This window comes from Triturus cristatus, chromosome 6 (genome assembly GCF_964204655.1).
Source record: "Triturus cristatus chromosome 6, aTriCri1.1, whole genome shotgun sequence".
NCBI lineage: Eukaryota > Metazoa > Chordata > Amphibia > Caudata > Salamandridae > Triturus > Triturus cristatus.
This window is the reverse complement of record NC_140589.1, coordinates 331,578,267-331,598,474: the sequence shown is the minus strand read 5'-3', so window position 1 is coordinate 331,598,474 and position 20,208 is coordinate 331,578,267. Positions and strand designations below refer to the sequence as shown.

Here is a 20,208-nt window from a genome sequence, read left to right as displayed (position 1 = left end):
TAAAGCTCAACACGGACAAGACTTAAGTGCTGACCTTTGGAAACAACACCTCTCCGTGGAACACCACCTGGTGGCTTTCCAACTCTGGACCCACTTCCACAACAACAGATCACGCCCGCGACCTCGGCATCATCCTTGACAGCAAACACATCATGAATCACCAGATCAACGCAGTTGCCTCCGCTTGCTTCCACACCCTTTGCATGCTCCGAAAGATCTTCAGGTGGCTCCCCGTTGACACCAGGAAAACCATCACCCAACACCTAGTCACAAGCCAACTAGACTACGGCAATGCACTCTACACAGGAATCATGACAACTCCTGAAGAGGCTCCAGACGATACAGAACACAGCTGTCAGACTCATCCTCGACCTCCCCAAACGGACCAAAATCACCCCCCATCTCAGGATCCTCCACTGTCTCTCCGTCCAGAAAAGATGCTAATTCAAGAGGTTGATTCATGCCTACAAGGCCCTCTATGACCAAGGACCAACATACATCATTAACCGCCTGAACTACCACCAGCCCCCCAGACACCCGCGCATCGCACTCTGCCTCCCTCACCCTCGCTCACGTCCTCTGCATCTGCCGAAGCCACAGCAGGGGACATTCCTTCTCCTACATCATCACTAAAGCCTGGAACATCCTCCCCCTCCACCTCCGAACAGCATCGCATCCTCTCTCATGGAATTCAGAAAGGGACTCAAGACCTTGCCATTCGACTGATCGCAGCAGGACCCTAGCTCCTGAATACCCTCACGAGTGATTAGCCGCACTCGACAAATCCCGATTGATTGACTGACTGATTGATTGATTGAAAGTTCCACACAAGCACATGGGGTGTCCGTGGTGGAATAAACTGCTGGAGTCCTCCAATGAAAGCCTTAATGACTTGTATTCTGAAAACTGAAGTCTTCTGCCTATTTTGAAGGTAGCCACTATAGCAGTTAAATAAAGCCTGATAGACGTTTAGGCGAGGCCCGACTTATGTAAGCGTAGAAGTTAAACGACAATGTCCTTTGGAGAGGCTGTAAAAGTGTCAACGTGCCTAGAGGGACAGTGGTGGATAAACCGTTTCCACTTAGCTGCATGCCAGGCCGTAGTTGTGGGCAAGCATGCTTCTTTTACAGTGATAATACACTCTGCAGGGAGGTTAAGGTAGCCAAATTCTAAGACCTCAGGAACCAAATCGCAAGACTGAGCTACTGCAGGATGGGATGCCCGAGTGCCTTGGTTTTGAGAGAGAAGGTCCAGACAGTTGGGGAGCTTCTTGTGAGGGGCTAGAGAGAGTTTAAGCAGAGTGATGAACCAGGGCTGGCTTGCCTAGGATGGAGCTGCTAGGGTGAGATTGAGGGATGCCTGCCTCAACGTCCGATCCACGAATGGGAGAAGTGGGAGAGGCAGAAAAAGTGTAAGCAAACATCCCTGACCAATTCATCCACATCGCATTGCCCATGGACTGTGGATGAGGGAGTCTGCAGGTGAAGCTTGCGCATTTTGAAATTCCGGCGGTGGCGAACATGTCTATCTGCAGGTACCCCCAGCAATGGAAGTAGGGGAGTAGGACATGGGGGTGGGGTTCCTATTCGTGGACTTGATGCATCCTGCTGAGCAGGTCTGCCAAGCTGTTGTCCATCCTGGTAATGTACTGAATTAACAGCTGCATCTTGTAAGATATTGCCCTATGTCAAATGCCCTGGGCTAACGCAGACAACTGGAGTGTGTTCACCCCCGTTTTACAGGTAGAACATGGCAGTTGTATTGTCTATCCTGATCAAAACTACTTTCCTCTGTATGAGGGGAAGGAATGCCCTAAGTGCCAGTTGGACAGAATTAGTTCTAGGTGACTGATATGCAACACCCTGTGTGAGGGAGCCCACACTCCTTGGATAGTGAGGTCCGGTAGGTGCACCCCAGCCAGTGAGCGAGGCATCCGTGGTGACGAACTCTTGCATAACTGGGTCGAGAAAAGGCCGTCTCTGCAACAGGTTGTTTGCATTCCACCACTACTCAAAGCGATGAGTAAGGTCCCCATAGCAACACTAGATCCTGCCAATGACCCTCTGCCTGAGACCATTGCGCTGCAAGACCTGTTGTAACAGGCGCATGTGCAACCTGGCATGAGGAACTATGGCCATTTAGGATGCCATGGTGCCCAGTAGGAGCATTATTGTCCGTTAATTAGCGGTCTGGCTAGAAAAGAGCAACAACGTTTGGAAAGCTTACATCCCTGCAGGGCTGGTATAAGCTTTCCGTACGCAGGAGTCGAGAATGGTCCAAAGTAAGGGCTGCCACTTGGAGGGGCTGAAGATGAGATTTGGTCACATTTATGTAGAAGCCTAGGCCATGAATGAGTTGTATGGTGGCCTTCATGTGCGCTACTTCAAAAACAGGAGGAGGTAGAGGGTATTAAGCTAGGTCCACCCTCCTTTCAATCATGTACGCAAAAAAAACGGATTACCGGATAGAGGACCTAGTTAGGGTGAAGTTTGACCTCAAATCAAATTGAAATGGAAGATCAGATATTTATGACAAGAAAGAACAAAGGCTTTCTTGAGTCCACTCACTCACCAGGGTTTCCCACTGGTGACATGCTTCATCATTGGGGTCCAATGTGCGCTAGCCATTGATGCTGTGTGGTGCTCTTGGTCGGCCGAGTAAGGGAACACAAAGATGACGCTCCGTCTGAGGGGAGATACTGCCACCACGACAAGGCCCTTGGTAAACACAGTAGGGGCCATAGTGGCCCCAAAAAGGTAGCACCTTGAACTGATAATACAGACCACTCAGCACGTATCGCAAGAATCTTCGATGCCCTGTTTGGATGGGTATGTGAAACTAAGCGTCCTTCAGATCGAGGAGGGTCAAGAAGTCACCTCGTTGTAGCAGGGAGGGACATCCAGGAGCTTAACTATGTGGAAGAGTGCCAACCGGATGTACTTGCAGAGGGGCTTGAGGGAACTGCCCTTTTTGGGAATTAGAAAGTATAGAGAGTACACCCCCTTGTCACAATGTTGTAGCGGTACTGGCTATATGACCCCTTATTACATAGCACATACATCTTCTCCTGGAACAGATGTTGATGTTCCAGGGACACAAAAGCAAAAAGAACAAATGATGGACTGAATGCTGAACAAATCAAACATTCACTACCAGTCACACATCTGGGTTTGGTCCATCGTTTTCCAGGTAAAGTCTGGGTTTGCGGGGGGAGTTGAAATGTTTGGTGGTGTGTGCGTGAATTCTAAACAGTACTCCTCCGGTATATTGCCTACAAACCACTGACTGGAGGTGATTTCCACCCATCGGTGCAGGTAACCCTGCAGTTTTACCCCCCTGACAGGTATTTTATAATCGGGGAAGCACAAGAGGGTCATTGTTTTGAAGGAGCAGCCCTACTGGAGATTGAGCCCTTTCCTCTGCCATTATTTAACTTGTAGCCTCCCTGTAGTAACCCCGTGAGGGAGTCTGCTGCTGTTGTTGTCTGGGGAAAGTGATCAAAGTTTCCGGGGTATGAGTTTCTGCACCTACTGGGAGCAGTGAAATAGTGACAGTAAGCTGATTTTTGAAGGACCCCATGGCTTTAGCCGAGTCCTTCTTGATTTTTTTCTATCTCATTGACATGGGTTCTGAAGAGATGCTCTCCATTGAAGGGCATATTTAGTAAGTGTTGCTGGGCCTCCAACTTAAGGCCAGAAACTTGCAGCCATGCGTGGTCGTATAGGACACTAGTATTTATGCCGGGAGCAGCTGTGTCCGCAGCATCTAGAGCTCAGCGCATATTGGTGTTGGAAATGACTTTCCGTTCTGCCACCAACTTCTGCCCCCGTTTCTAAACTATCTCTAGAAGAGGTTGTCCGAGGTCCTACATCTGATCCCAGTGAGCTTGGTCGAACCGGGAGAGAAGCCCTATTGAATTGGCAATGCTCCAATGGGTGGCAGATTGTACCACAACACATTTGCCACTGACACAGATCTTTTTACTCTCCCAGTATGCAGAGGGCATCACCTGTGCCCTCTGAATTGGCATGCTTCCTAGCCGTGTGGACCACAAGGGAATCGGGACGTAAATTGCCCCTTATGTAGGTTGAGTTGGAAGGAGAAGCCTTGAACTTCTGGTTCACTGAGGCATGACTAATCTTGCTTTCACAGGTTCCTTTAAGTCTCTAGCAGGTTTAAGCATACCTTTTAGCAAGTGAAGGCTCTGAAGGGACCACTGTGTATGTGAAAGGGTCTCCCTGAGGCAGACTTCTTCCTGGTGCTGGACAAGAAGATCCAACTTGTAAAAGGTAGCCGCTCTGTGTGGGACCTCGGGGTATGAGGTGGTATGGTCCAGGGGCGAAGGCTTTGCAGGATATTGGTCAGTGTCAGCTGGAGGATCCACGTCATAATCATCCCAGGAGTCATGGCCCGAGGCCTGTAGGGTGGATCATAAGGATCAACAAGCATTGGCATAGCCAATAGGTCTCGCCTTTTTTTATTTACAAATTAAGCACTGTTATTGGAGTATAAATGTGGACAGCTAGGGTCACTTGCAAGAGAACATCAGTTAAGAGTGTGGGTAGATGTAATGTTATAGCATGGTGTCCGCCGACTGAGTAGTGTTTATAGCTTGACACCAATAACACAAGAGTGCAGCTGGAAACTGTAGAACTGAGCTCTTACAGAACGAGAGAAGCCTAATGGAGACACAAAATTATGGATCCCTACCCTGTCCTCAACGACTTAAATGGTATTAAAACATACGTGGGCCTCCGGATTAGAGTGGTCTGCCCAGCTCCAGATCCCCTCTACCACCGCCTCTGATCTCGACAAGATTCATCAGTAGACCCTGAAGTGATAGATTTTGCACTTTTGAAAAACCTACTGCAAATTAACGGTGCAAAATATATGCCATTATTGTATATTTTTATATTGTTGGTGTAATAGGCCACAAATCTAACCGATGAAAAATGAATAGTGTTAAAAATTGAAGCATTTCCAAATATTTTGTTGGGTGGCCGGCAAGAATGGCCCGTTTTCCGTCTTTGGTTGGGGAAGTACTTCAGAGGAGCAAATAAATCCGGATGGAAATGTCTGCTGAGTGTTTGAATACGGCTCTGAGACTTTCTCCCAGCAAATTACTCTCTGGAGCTCGCAAATTCAGCTTACATGATCTAAAAAGCATATAATTTGGGCTCTTCCGATAAGAGATTCTCTGAATTTCATGTGACATTTTTATGGTGGAGAGAATCATTCCAATAACTGATCGAAAACAACGACGTTGTTCTGAACAAAAGATAAAGGATGTGTGTATAATCAAAAATCCACAAAGCTTGCACACACTGCCACTGGGTGTCAGTGTAACATCAGAATCCAGAGGTTACATGTGTTGTGGTACATTTAGAGCATGCGGGAACCAAAAAGCTTCTAACGGGGGGCTATTTATAACATCCACGTACATTTGACATGTTGCACCAGCCAGCAGTGCGAAGGAGACGTCTATTCAATAAAGTGATTGCGTGCACTGCCACGGCATGACTGTTTAACATAATAAAAAACAAGCATTGGCCGCTCAAAGTTAAATAAAAAACAAGCTGCGAGACGCGCTCTGGGGAGGGGCATGGGCATTGAAGCGAGGCGAGCGCTTGGCCGAGCAGGAGGAAAGCCATATGGCGCCTCTGCTCGTGCCTGTGCGTGTAATCGCGCACAGAACGCCACACAAAGACCCGTGGTAGCACTTTTAAAAGCCCTAACTAAATGTCTCGCAGAGCAGCGCATGCGCTGACTCAGCGAGACCTAAAAAGGAGAGCCCTGGCTGTCCCCTTCCCCCAAATGTAAAGAACCCTGTGGTCAGTGTGACAGAGTCCACAAGTAGCAGTGGAGATGTAGGAGGGTGGGAGGAGGAGGCAGAGAGAGAGGACGACGACAAGAAGGACCAGGAAGCAGTGGAGAGGTGCCTTTGTCATGGCACCGAGGATTCTTGCGCCTTGGCTCCACAGGACGGTTGATGGCTTTCTCAAAAGTCGATTTCCTCATACGAGAAATCAAGTCTTTAGGCTGCTGTGGAGGCTTGACCAGGATTCGACTGGTGCCAGGCATAATGAAGATCTGTTTCTGCCTGGCACCGAGAGGTTCTTTAAGCCGCTGGAGGAAGGACTGGTCAAGATCATCAGATGCAGCTGTGGATGGCGACCTTGAAGTAGCTTAAGAGGGCCGACTTCCTGAGGGCGCTGAAGTAGGCCTCAGCCCAGGTCAATATCAGCTCTGAGTGCTTTAATCCGGGTTGTCTGGGCTTCAAAGTGTTTGGAGCCAAGGGTTTCTGCTCCGACTAGACCTAAGAGGTTGTCTTCAGAACTCGTGCCAAAGCAGTGGTCGATGTCGACGCACAAGGTTTTGAGTAGGACTTTGTCGCCAATTGTGAAGAGGGCGTCGGGTTTGGCTTGGAAATTCAATGCCGACCATGGCCGTTAGGCAGTAGCGAATTGGAGGTCTCTGATGGATCACGGGAGCTTGAAGTTGGCAGCTCATTAGGGTGAGAAGCTTGTGGGAGAGAGATTCTCAGTGCGACCTTTGATGTTGGGCGCTAGTCTGGAAGCGGCTTGTCTGCTTCGGCATTGGCCTCGGAGTCCATTATTTCCGGCGAGAGAGCAGAGGTTACAAACCTTGTGTAAGTCTGCTCTAAGATACTTGGCGCAGCAAGTAGGGGAGAACCGGAATGGAGTTCTTTACATCATGTGCACGTTCTCGGATGTAGAAGACTGGTAGGCTGCAGGGGCAGTGCCCCAAATGATAGAAGTTATTGACCGCAGGCCTAGAGGCTCCACTGCAGTCCCCAACATTTCTAAGTGGGTACCCTGGGTGGGACCAGGGCACCCACACTAGAGGTCAGCCCCAGAGGAAGGGTCCCCGGGGCTAAATCGGCCCGGGGAGGGAGGCTACTCAGCTCCCTTCAAAATAATTTTTTTTTTTTTTTTTTTTAAAAGGCTGAGCCCTGGGGCCAAAATCAGTGAGGTCACTGACCATGTCATGAGTGATGTAATATGTGAGGTCATAAGCAGTGCATTGTGGGGGATAAGTTATAATTAGCTCAGGTAAATTTCCATGAGGTAGGTAGGACATTTCACTCGGAAAAAAAACAATGAAATTCCCCCGTTATTGTTAGTTCAGATAACTATAACTCGCGCGCCCGCAATCCACTCCTCATGACGTCACATATTGCAACACTGATGACATGGTCAGTGGCATCACTGATGACATCATCCTTGTGATAGAGTGGCGGTCGCGCGAGTTATAGTTATCTGAACTAACTATAACGGGGGAATTTCATTGTTTTTTTTCCGAGTGAAATGTCCATCTAACTATAACATGTGTGAAACCTATGGTTTTTTCAGTGAATTTGCAAGGTTTTTTAAATGCTAATTCCTAACTATAACGTGTGTGAAACCTATGGTTTTTTAAGTGAATTTGTACGTTTTTTTAAATGCTAAGTTATGTATGTTTTTTTTTCTCTCTATGATTTTTCACCGTGCGCGCGCGGTGCGCGCACCCCGCGATTGAAAAAAAAAATGTTTTTTCACCCTTCGGGGTCCTTTAGGGACCCCCTGACAAAGGCTAGGGGTCAGGAACTCACTACCCTGCCCCCTTTTCACGTTCGCCACCTCTCTTTTTCACTCTCGCACCCACAACAAACAAAATGGCGGCCGACACTTCCTGATTTCGACCGATTCGAACGTTGACTGACATGTAACCACCAATCAGAATTACGCTCGCGCACATTAGGGTGCGCGCACCGTGCGCGGCTATAGATATGTATGTGCTTTTAACTGCAATTTTCTCAGAAACTACTGAACAGATTGACTCCACACATGCAAAAGGCACTTCCCTGACCTGAGGACTACCTCTCTGCCAAATTTCAAGTAATTCTGTTCAGCCGTTCGGGCTGTACCTTCGACTAAAGGTCCTATGGAAATATGCATGGGGAAAATGCATTTTGGGACCCCCCTTTTTTCTCGGCCCCCGCTTGACGAATCACCCCGAGACTTTCAGGGTAGGAGCTGAGCGGAGCGCCCCATTAGTTTTGAAAATTTCGCGGGGATTCGTCAACCGGCGCAAAAGTTATTCAAAATAGAATTTTCAGATTTCCTATGGAAACACGGTCCTAACTATAAACTGGCGACCGCCAGTAGATATATATATATATATATATATAATCCAAATACTCAATTCCTCGATTTGCTCCTTGCTGCCCCCTGCAACCCATAGATAGGTGGTGCGAATCGCCAGCGGAGCCAACTGGACACATTAATTAAATTAAAGATTAAAAATCCCTCACCTTCTCCTAGGTGTCTCTTTATTAGTGGAGATGGTGGAGAAAGCTAAAATAAGGAAAGGGGTAATGTGGACTATTATGGTCCTATGACCCTATGTTTTGTTAGCCAACATGTTTCAGCCCTACGCTAAGGCCTAACATGGTCCGGGGCTTTCATCAGGGTGACTTGATCGCAGAACAATGTCATGCACTTTATATATGGGCAGTGTTAATACTTGTCCACCCGGTATTTCAGTTTCTGTTGTAAAACCCACAAGTGATGGGTGTCAAATATCGGTGGGGTCCCCTTCAGTCACACATTCGTCAAGAGATTTCCCCGGCCATTTGCTTAGACTCGCCCTGTGGACGAGGGCGAGTCTAGGCGAAAATGCAAAATCCCCATGCATTTTCCATAGACTTCTTTAGACAAGGCTACAGCAAAAACTGCAGAACAAAATTACACCTAACTTGTCAGGAAGCTAAAGTTAGGTGTGCAAATTGTGCTTTTTGAGAATTGGTGTAAATCTGTTCAGTAGTTTTTAAGAAATTTAGGGTAAAAAAAAAAATAGATATTTGGATGGTTGAGCTCGCAAGAGTTTCAGAGACTCTTGTGGGAGCGCCAATTAAAAAAAAATAGCATATTGATTGGCCCGGGGAGTGTTATTTACCTTGGGCCAACTCGCTCCCGCGGGAGTCAGACTCCTGCGAGAGAGATCGCTCTGATTAGACGCCAGCAATATGAGAAAAAAAACGTTGCTGGCAGTCACGACAGGACTCTAGGACTGAGAGCCCGATTTAGATCTTGACGAATGGGATACTCTGTCACAAACATGACGGATCTCCTGTCCAGCGTATTACAAGTGTATTATATCCTATGGCACTTGTAATAAGGCAAACAGGATATCCGTCACGTTTGTGACTGAGTATCCCGCCCGCCAAGATCTAAAGCAGGCCCTTAGTCCCCTGGCCTGAAGTTTAAAAAAAAAAATATGCATATAGGAGCTGTGGAGAGGTGCCCTGACACCCTAGGAACTATGGAGGGGTGTGTACTCCAGAGTAACAACCCACAGGACCAAAAAAATAATGAAATCAGCAATAAATGCTGCGATACAGCGAGACTCTCACAGGATCGCAAACATAAAAAATTATTATAAGCTCTGGGGAGCCTACCCCGAGGCTGAGTTCCTAAAGGGGAGGGGATTTGTATGACCCCCCCTCCTCCCCGAGCCCCCAAAGCCCACCTCTGTGGCCAAAAATAATGTTTATAGGCAGGAGAGACGCGTGGCCCCTCTCCCCAAGCCATCGGAGACCCCAGGATGCCCACCCATGGGGTCAGAATACATACTTTGTATGGGGAGGGGACTGCCCAACTTACCCTCCCCATGCCTCGAGGAGCCCGGTGGAGACCACCCCAAGTCTGAAATCACACAAAACAAATGGGGAGAGAGTGCGTGCGGCCCCCCTCCTTCAGCCTCAAAAGGCCCCGGGGACCCCATTCCTAGGGGCCAACTTACATGCTATGTACCGGGGAGTCCACCCCCAGGACATATTGATTTTCCTGTCTGCACCGACAGGGAAATCTGTGTTTGCGCCTAGGCAGCGCTTGTGCTGTCTCTTCAAGACATGCTGTATTCAGGATAGGGCATGAAGCTCCGCCCATTTTTTAATTGGCGCCTGTCCTTTGTAAATGGTGGCTTTTCATTTGTCAATAAGCTCATTAGTTGCTCCTTAGTACCGCCTTGTCTCTTCTTGTAACCTCCAATGAGGAAACCGTGTTACATGTGTTTTTACTCGGCAGGCTTTAATTACAGCCTACGAGCACCATTTTCTTAAATACCTTTGTCCTGCCTGCTGTTGCAGGTAGGACACGCAGTCCCTCAGTGCTCTTTTCCCCCATTAATTAAGTGTGCACTCCTGGCAAGAATACTGGCGGCCGTACTTTACTTTTGTTATTTGCTGGCCGAACGCGGCCACATGCCTTTCATTTTATGTTTATGATTTTCTTTTTACAATGGCCGCACCGCACTTTACCTTTAAACAACTTAAGAGTGCCGCGATTGCTTTAAAAGTAAACAAATGGAAATAAAATGTATGGTTGTTTGTTTACTTTTGAATCAATCACGACACCCGCACTTTAGCTTAAGATGTTCAAAGCTAAAGCGTGGGCGCCGCAATTGTAACAAAAGTACATAAATAGAAAAAAAGGGGAAAAAAAGCATGCAGCCACCATTTTTTTCTATTTGTTTACACAGATCTACAGAGTTCTTTCAGCAGGAGGGATGTGCGTGGAAACAAAGCGCACCTCCATGAGGAAAAGGCTCACATTGACTGGAACACAATACAGTTATATATCGGGCACTCAGGCACAGCAACTTGCTGTAGATTTCTGCCTGACAAAACATCTTCTCACCAAAGCCACTCCCTGCTCTGTTGGTGTGGTCTAAAATCCTGCCAGCATGTGTTTTGTTGTACACCTGCCTCACCCCGAAAACTTTGTTTTTCCACAGCGCCCACATTTTGACCTCTAAATATTTTGTTTTATAAATGGATTCAGGATGTGTTTTTTGAGGGGAGGTGGGGGTGAGAAAGCTTAGTGTATGTTTTTAATAAAAGGGGCTTTATTATTGGTGGAGATAGAAGAACGGGTGGGGGGGCAAATAACCGATGTGTGTGCATTATTTTTGCAGTGGACCTTGATTTGTTGTAGTTGCTTTTTATTATTCTGGCAATTAAGACAGAGCCATAAACCTACAAGGCCTTCCTCCAGTTTCGCAAGCTTTGGTCTTCTTTGGCCTCTGTACATGTTTAAAAGATGGGTTGGATAGACTTCTTGTATTTACTAAATCCTTGTAGCAAGGAGTGCCGAGCAGGCATCTGGTCTGTGTTTGATGTATGCTCTGAACCCCCACGAAGCTCCTGGGTGCCAGCGCGTCTCTTAACGGGAGACAGGGAGGGGGTTTATACTTGAGCAGTGCGCTATAAGATCATTGTGCTGAGCAAAATTTAAAAAATATCCTATCAGAGAAGCATTCTTGAGTGCATTAGCCAACTACCTGTATGCGAATAGCTGATGCTGCCTCGGCAGCAGTATGTAGTAGACATGAGGCTCATCAGGACGTGCCAGTGATTAATGTAGGCGCAGCAGAGCTCGGCGCTGGATCCCGCAGTGACACCCTACTGCCACGCGATAGTAGCTTTTATCCTATGCAGCTGGAAGACATAGAACTGGTTTAAAATGGACTCCTATGCGCATCCCTTCCAGGGTTTTGGCCGCTTCTTGGGTTCTAATCTGGGTCCTGCGTGCGTTTGGAGTTTGGGTTGAGAGCAGGGCATTGCTTACGCCTGCTGCAACTCGCAGCAGCAGACCACCAGGCCCCTTTGTGTCTAAAATCGGTTGCATATGCGTAATTCTTCAGGATGACAAATTCGCATCTGAAAGACACTTGTCCGGTACTTATTGGCGGTGACTGGGTTTGTTTGTTAACTTCTCGCTTTTGAGTCCGGGATTCACTCTGGCAGTAATACGCATTTGTACTTTAAAACATTGTTCACGTTTTTACCCAATGTATTTTTTCATGACAGTGTTTGGGGACTGCATGGATAGCAATGAAAGGCATGATTTTGTTTTTTAGACGGTCTTTTATCTTTAGGTAACCCCTATCCTATAAGTGGAGCCACCCGCAGAAACATTTTCCCTAACACTTGAGCTGCCGGACATGTTGCTCACTGTATTAGCGAGCAAGGCGCACTACCATTTGCAAAAAAAAGAAATAGCAATTTTGCCCTAACTCTGGAAACTGCAGAAACGCCAGTTAGAAACAAACATTTGCAAAGCAATAGGTCTCAGATTTGTTAAAGTTAGAGCTGTTGGCGTTGAAAATTACAATGTTTTTTACTCGAGTTATTTATTTGCAGTGGAGTAATTAGATTTGCATAGTGCTATTGCCATTGGTATAAAAAAGCAAAAGTAAAAAATATTGTCATTTTCAACGCCAACAGCTCTAACTTTAACAGATGCGAGATCTATTGCATTGAAAATGCTTGTTAAATTTACCACCAAGAGGGAGCAAACACCAAGTTCGAGCCCAGCGGGCAGGAGCTTCAAAAATGCTCCCGTCCACTGAGAGCGAACTTTAGATCGTTTCCCTGCACGCAGGGAAACAGATTTAAATATTGCTCCCGCCTGGAGGGAACAGTATTATCAGCTGCTCGTTGTAGGCAGGAGCAATTAGGGCTCCTGCTGGATGCGGGTAGCCAGCTATAGAATCAGGGGCCTTGTGGCACCCCCCCTACCCCCACGGCCCCGTACTACAGTATGGTAGGTGGCCTGGGTGGGCACCAGGTAACCAGCCCTTAATGGTACCGGGTCCCGGGAATGGGATCCTCTGGGCCAAAATGTTGCTGGGGAGGGGAACCTCGTGACCACCTCCCCCTGTAGAATTTTGCAGGGCCCAAAGGCCAAAATCGGCCCGGGGAGGGTAGGCAATGTACCCTCCACCTAATAACAATGCTGGGCCCTGGGTGATCGGGTTCCAGCCCGAAATTAGCCAGGGAGGGGAGCTGTGTGTCCCCAATCACCTGAAAACAACACCGTGCCGCAGGGGGTGTGGTCGCAGGGGCCAAAATCTGCACAGGAAGGGGGGTGCATGTGATCCACTCCAATGAATTTTAATGAGTGACCCTGGGGCTATATAAAACCTAGTGGCAGTCGCCACTAGGTATATAGCTAGGTCTGCTTTTACACAGAAAGAATGTTTTTTGATGGGCTAATAACTTTCGCCTCATTTGACTAATCTTCACAATCCTTTGCCAGAATAAATGTTCCTCTACCTGAGCTTCTCTCTAGAGCGTTTCAGGGTGATCCGTCAAGCGGGAGTCGAGACAAAGGAGGGGGCCCAAAACGCAAAATCCCCATGCATTTTCCATCGATTTTTTTAAGGCGGGTTCAGCAAATACTGCTGAAAGAAATTACACCAAATTTGGTAGATAGCTAGCTCTCGGTATGCAGGTTGTGCTTTTTGTGATTGGCTCTAAATCCGTTCAGTAGTTTAAAGTTTTTGTGAAGTTAAGGTAGAAAAATAATTGTATATCTTGATGGCTGGGTTCGCTCTCGCGGGAGCAGCAATTTAAAAATAGAGCATTCTGATTGGCCCAGGGAGCTTTTTTCCACTTTGGCCATCTCGCTCCAGTGGGAGTTGAACTCCTGGCCTATGCCTCAATATAAAGCTAGCGTCTTCTATGATTGGGCGTATAAATATGATTCATAGGTAACTTGAACCAAGAAGGTGCTAAGGCACTCCTATATTTCGATTAGAGCTTAGTTTTAAGATTACTATTTTACTTTTTTGTTATTAAAATACTTTTCTTAAAAAAAGTAAAGTAACTGTGTACGTATTAAATGCTAGGTAAACTGTTACACTGACTGAGCTCTTCCAGCTCACAGAGTAAGCCTCGTCTGAGAGTCAACTGTCAAAGAGGCGCAAGCACTAGCCATATCAATTGGAGTGCAAAAATATTTTTGTAGCTCTGCAATATCAATGCGTAATGACAATAGCACTACTAGCAATTGCCAAGTACACTCTGATGCCAAGACACCAAGAAAAGACTTCACAATCTTTTTTTGTCCATGTTGATATCGTCACTCAGTTCCGGCCGTCTTATCAGACAGAAAACATTCAGGGTATTATACAATCGTCAAATCTTATTTTCAGTCTCATTTAATCAGTTCTTTTCAATCTCTTGAATTCCAAACTTCCACTTGCGTCTTATTAACATGCTTTTTGGTTAGGGCTATCCCATCCTTGTGAGGACCAGTGACGTTTGCAGGAGCATGAGCCGTAACCATGTACGATCCTTTACTCCTGTGCAGTTTTAGGGGCAGATGCTGTCATGTGAGCATGCTTTAGGCAAGAGTCTGGTTCTCACATCGTTTCCCTTAATTTTATAGTGGAGGGATGGCAGTACCTTAAACAGATGTTAGATTAAACATCTAGTCATCAACAAACTACAAAGAAGCTGACAAAACAAGGTAATATTGACAAAATAAAACTAAATGTAAACTGCCAGAATTCAAATTCTGGGTTTAACAAAAGGATCTGGGAGACGGCTTCTGGAAATTTCTCACAGGATGAATCCTTGCCAGACTTTGCCCATAAATACAGGCAGTTGCTGACCTGGTAATTGGGCAGTGAGAATTGGTACATTTGGGATGGGTACTAGACATGCATTTCCCTGCTGACCCATCTATAGTGGTACTATTTGTGCCTGTTGGGAAGGTATGTGAACCTGCAGGACATATGGTGGGGAATTCTCCAATAGTCTCTCTAATACCTCGTTCCTGGCCTCATGTTGTTTGCCTTGTGTCACATATGTCTTGTTAGTGGTCATTATACACTCTCTGTCCATACATTTAATACTTTCAGTTTGGTTTGGTCATATGCTTTGGCCTTTTGCAACATGCAGGACATATGGTGGCTGCCGAAGAAAGGCCGTCCTCAGACAGGAAGTGATCCAAGCTCTTCGGAATGACGTATGTGCACACCACTTCTGTGGCCTGCTCCCTCGGGGGAGTTGACAGCCTGTGTCCTTGCTTCTATAAAACGAGCTTCCTTGATGTTTGCTGGGACAGAATCGCCAGCTAGCACCTTTTTCGCACCCACCCTCAATATTTTTATTCAGCCGCCCTCCTTTGAAAAGTACGATTTTGTCAGAGACACCATTCTGTTGGTTATATCACACCTGAACTTCTTCCTAAAATTTCAAGGAAGCTCTCGTTTTACTCGACGAGATGGCGGAGCGCCGTTAAACGGTTACTGCTGGACTGGTATCTTTTCAGAAGGGTAGGAAGGACAAGCATTGGCCGCACGCGCGCCTCGCGCTTAAAGTTAAAAAAAACAAGAAAAAAAAAAAGACAAGCCCGGCGGAGCATGGCGCGCGCGCTTGGGGGTGGGGGAGCGCATTCCAGGCGGGGGAGCGGACCCTTTGAAGTGCTCTCAAAAGTGGAGTGCATGGCAGCACGATGCGCGTGATTGTGCGCGTGCTAGCCATGCAATCCGCTTTTGGGAGCACTTTGAAAAGCCCTTTTACAATAGTCTCGCTTTGCGATCGCTTACGCGATAGCAAGGCGAGACCTAAAAAAAAAAAAAAGGCCTTAGAAGAGGATGTATATGAGGAGAGGTTGTCAAGTCAAAAGACCATCCTTCGGTTCAGGAATGAACAGTGACATCTCTTGCTTTATGCGGATTTAATCTGTTTGCAACCTCGGCAATTCTACCTTTCTACTCTCATAGGAGCACACATGAGTGGTAACAGCAAGAGTAAAGTCAGTTGAATATTAATTGATATCTACTGGTCAATGGGTTAAAAGATTATCTTTAAGACATATTGACGAGGTGAACTCATAGAAGCACTAATAATTGCTAAAAAGAAATATCAATTATATAGAAATAAAAGCTCACACACCTTTTGAAATAGGTGCATTTACAGAGGCATTACAATTGCTAAAGAAGGTTTCGTGTTGGAGCTTCATATTTTATTACCAACAATATGTCCAATATCGAGTTAGATACTTCAAAGCAGGTGTTCTAATACAATAAACAGTACGTGCTTGGTGCTATCCTGTCAACATTATTTACAATAATAAAAAAATACCTCAGCTGTCCCCGTTGCAAAAAGGTGGTGAACTCGATTTACATCACAACAGTTGTTCTCCCTGTATAAGAACAGAAGTTCACATTTTATTGGATATTTCACTGCAGAATATCTCCAGGTTAATAAAACAGCAGTATTACTGCACTAAATGCTAATTAGGCCACATAATTTCACGAAGCACTTGTGGTAAAATAAACTTCATCATACTATTAATGCATTCATCAAAACTAATTTACTAGATCTTACTTCACAGGGGCATCTCACATACACCAAACAATCTATTGACTTTATATCCATTGATAGATTCAAATGAACACGAGGAAAACAGGGAAAACGATCTGCCTTGTAATCTCTGAGTGTTATTGTCCTTTGCTTATGGTATTAATAGTGGTTTTAACAACTGTTAATTGCACACAACAGAATTATGGTTCTGAGCTATAGTTGAGGGATTTTAATGCAGGGAAAAGCAACTAAAAGCTGGTAACATCTGACAGCATGTCAACAATAGGACTATTAGCATCTATCATTTTAATATAACTCAACACAGTCAACAAGGAAATACCAACTGTTTCTCTATTTCTTGCCAATCAACTTTAAATGCCAGTTAACAACAGTAGTTAGCCCTGGTATTTTGGCTTGTAAATGCAGTAGGAGTATTCCAAATTATAGCACAATACAGAGCGCTACACGAAGTGTTAAACACCTCTTCCTAAATTACAGGCCAAAGCTACTGACAAGGATCTACAGTGAGGGAGTGGGGCTTTAAGACCAGCATTGATTAAGACAGAAGCCTATAATATTAGAATGTTTCACTAGCTGAATGAAGAATGTTCTAAATTACATGAGGAAACTGAGCGACAAGGACTGGAATGTTCAAGCGTTAGGATCATACAAGCCTTTATTGCCCTTCTGCCACTCAGTTGTCTACAAAGGAGCTTCAACATCATAATGTTCTAATATAGTATTACAGTTCACTGACGAGGAATCTACCTGTCATTAAAAGAGGCTTGTAGAAATTCCAAGCGGCAGATGCCAAAGACATATTGTCTAGGGTCAAAGACAACACGTTTTCATGATATCCACTGGACAAGTAGGCCAAACCCCCTAAAGCACAAGCCTTTTCGATTCTAGTGTAAAGTATCACAGTATGGATTTGTGCAAGAGGATAGTCGGAAAAAAAAAACAAGATTTGTTTCTGGATGTATAAATTGCTTAAACCTGTATATAGGACTCAATAAGTCTTTACAATGAGGGCAAGTGCTCTGACGAAATACAGTGAGCTGTGCATGTACACATAACAACATTTCACAATATGAAGCCACTTTAAAAGCTCATAGAATGTTCACTGATTAAGTCCAAGGCTACTGGAATGATGAAATTCTCTGGAAACCATCATTTTGCGCCTAATTATGGATTTTCAGCTCATGCCACATAATCTATAATCTCCTGCGTAATTTGCAGATTTCAACAACAAAAACATTTCTAGTTTAATTGGATCAAAAGCCACAAAAAATGATACCATAGGAGTTGCTGTACAATAGCAGTGCCTTTGCCACACAGCAGGCAAACTTTCAGTTGCTGTTCTTATTTAACACATGTTAATGATGTAAAAACTTTGCTCAGACAGCGTTAATATTATAAAAACAAGCATTGGCATAGCCAATAGGTCTCGCCTTTGGAACCTTATAAGTATTTAGTTATGCAGTACAATATCCTTGGTGCAACAATATCAATTGTTGCATGTCTAAACACTTATAAGGTCCCAAAGGCAAGACCTATTGGCTATGCCAATGCTTGTTTTTTAATCTTTCTAAGAATGAGAGGCTGGCCCTTGTGTGCACTGACCCTCTTCACCATCCCTCTACCCACTTTACGCAGCTCACGTTTAGTGGCTAGGCATAAAGTATTTTTAAGTAGGTTAAAAAGTTGGCAATTAAAGTCTGTAAATCAGTACATTAACTCCTAAAGAGGGGCAGCTTAGAAGGGTGACTATATGTAGCACTTTACCATCTTCCACACTTAACACACAAATGAAAGGAGAGCTTTAGGAAGGTTTCTTTCACACCCACCGGAAAGCAACAAACGTCTTGCGAATCCTCTGCCATGGACCACCACCTCCTCTCTCCCCCCACAAAAGACTGAAAAAAACCTTGAATTATTAAATTATTTTGGGTAATCCATGATTTGATGCGTCTCCCCATGGAATCACAATCATACTAAGTTTTGAAAGCGAGAGATGGTGCGACCCAGTGCTTTCTTTAGCTGCTTATGAACAAATGAACCTGGTCACAAGACAGAAGTGAACCCCTCAGAGGTGACTCTTAGCACCCGCAAACCTACTGCAAGACAATATGCTGTCTGTAGCCCTGCAGCTCTCAGGGTGCTTGGTGCATGTGGCTCTCACACCACGGCAAGCTTTATTTATTTTCAGATGCACCCTGAAATGACCCCGCCAGTATCAGGCACTGTACAGATAAAAGCAGAGCACACCCAGAGTGGTGAATGTTCAAGTTATGCAAGACCTACCCTGATGTAATGTGGCCTGGGCCCTCGCAAATGAAAACAGCCTTCAAAGCGCTCTACCGTTGCAGCCCTCAGGATGGTGTGTGATTTAGTTATTTACAGACCATCCCAACCCGGAGATTCTAAGGCAGTCAGTGCGGCTCTACTGAAGAATACGTTGGTCATTTACAGGCCCATACCGAAACGATAGCGATTCCTTTCAGGCATTGTATTGGTAAAAGCAGGTAAGTCCCAGGAGGGTGTGTGCTTTGTTTATTCAAGACCTACACTGCCAGGATGCACAGCCTGCTCCCATTTTAAAGGCATTGTGGAGGTATACCGCTGCAGTTCTCAGTAACGGAAACATTTTGATTTGTTTGCACTCGGTGGTCAAATCTCTGAAGTACAGTGAGCGACGAGGCAAAAGCGAAAAGACATCGCCTTCTCATTGACTAATTAACCACATGTAACCTCTCGATAGCGAGTCTACTGCAGGCCCCCGGCAGCACTGTTTACTACGCGCATCCATCTCCCAGCTGGGAAATCAGCGTAGTGATGAGCTGAAAAAAAACAGTTTTAAACAACACGGCCGCGAAAGTTAAAAAGTACTCATGCATGCGCTGAGAGCAGGAACACGCAGCGTTTACCTTGCGGGAGCGAGCACGGTAATTGCCAACACATGGCGCAACCGCTCGCTCCCGCAAGCTAATCGCCAAACGTGCACGCATTGCAATGCAAACCGTGCACGTTTTTAGCCCAAAAAGCCGATCGATTTCAAGAGGTCCCTTCCTAAGCAATGCATGCACGCTGCGTAGGCGAGACCTAACAAGCATTAGCAAACCCAATAGGTCTCGCCTCTGGGACCTGTTGGCTTTCTCAATGCCTTTTAGATATGCTACTCAGCATCAGCAAGTGAAGATAAAAAAAGGAGCAATGACATGGCCCCGCCATTTTATAGGCATGTGAATGCCATATTTCACATCTGCGCCAACAAAATACACAGGGCCATTTTATTCATTATGATCTGAGATTGACTGGGAAACAAAAAAATAAATCAAAATAGTGAAAAAGTGCTTTAAAGGCAGCTAACAAGGAGTGGGAGGAAGGGCAAACCAGGCAGCGGGGAGCAGGAGGGTGCGAGGGGCCCGCAATATGGAGGGAGGGTCCAGCAAGGGGGGAGGGGGTGCCTGCATAAGGAAGCGGGAGGGAGGGTGCCCACAATGGGGAGCCAGAGGGAGGAGGCCAGCACCGGGGGAGCGGGAGGGAGTGGGCCAGTACCAGGGGAGCAGGAGGAAGTGGGCCAGCACTGGGGAGCAGGGAGGGGGCCGAGGGGGCCAGCACTGGGGAGCGAGGAAGGGGGTCAGAACTGGGGAGTGAGGAAGGGGGCAAGAACTGGGCAGCAGGAGGGAGGGAGCCAGCTCTGGGCAGCAGGAGGGAGGGGGCCAGCTCCGGGCAGCGGGAGGGAGGGGACCAGCTTCAGGCAGCGGGAGGGAGGGAGGGGGCCAGCAGCGGGAGGGAGGGAGGGGGCCAGGGGAGGGAGGGAGGGGGCCAGCAGCGGGAGGGAGGGAGGGGGAGAGAGGGAGGTGGCCACCAGGAGCGGGAGAGAGGGAGGTGGTCACCACCGGTGAGAGGGAGAGAGGGAGGTGGTCACCACCGGGGAGAGGGAGAGAGGGAGGTGGTCACCACCGGGGAGAGGGAGGGTGCCACCATCTGGGCGCACGTGAGACGGAGGGGGCCAGCAACAGGGAGTTGGCAAGCCAACGGTG

General features: G+C 46.5%; 1 protein-coding gene across 1 annotated transcript in view; it reads right to left on the bottom strand.

Annotated features, from left to right (window-relative positions):
• The window catches only part of NOL10 (nucleolar protein 10), a 727,799-nt gene that overhangs the window by 544,759 nt on the left and 162,832 nt on the right, over positions 1-20,208 (bottom strand). Inside the window, exon 8 of the mRNA XM_085610703.1 lies at positions 15,941-16,001. Within this exon, the coding sequence (XP_085466829.1) occupies positions 15,941-16,001 (61 nt within the window). The remainder of the gene's footprint in view (positions 1-15,940; positions 16,002-20,208) is intronic.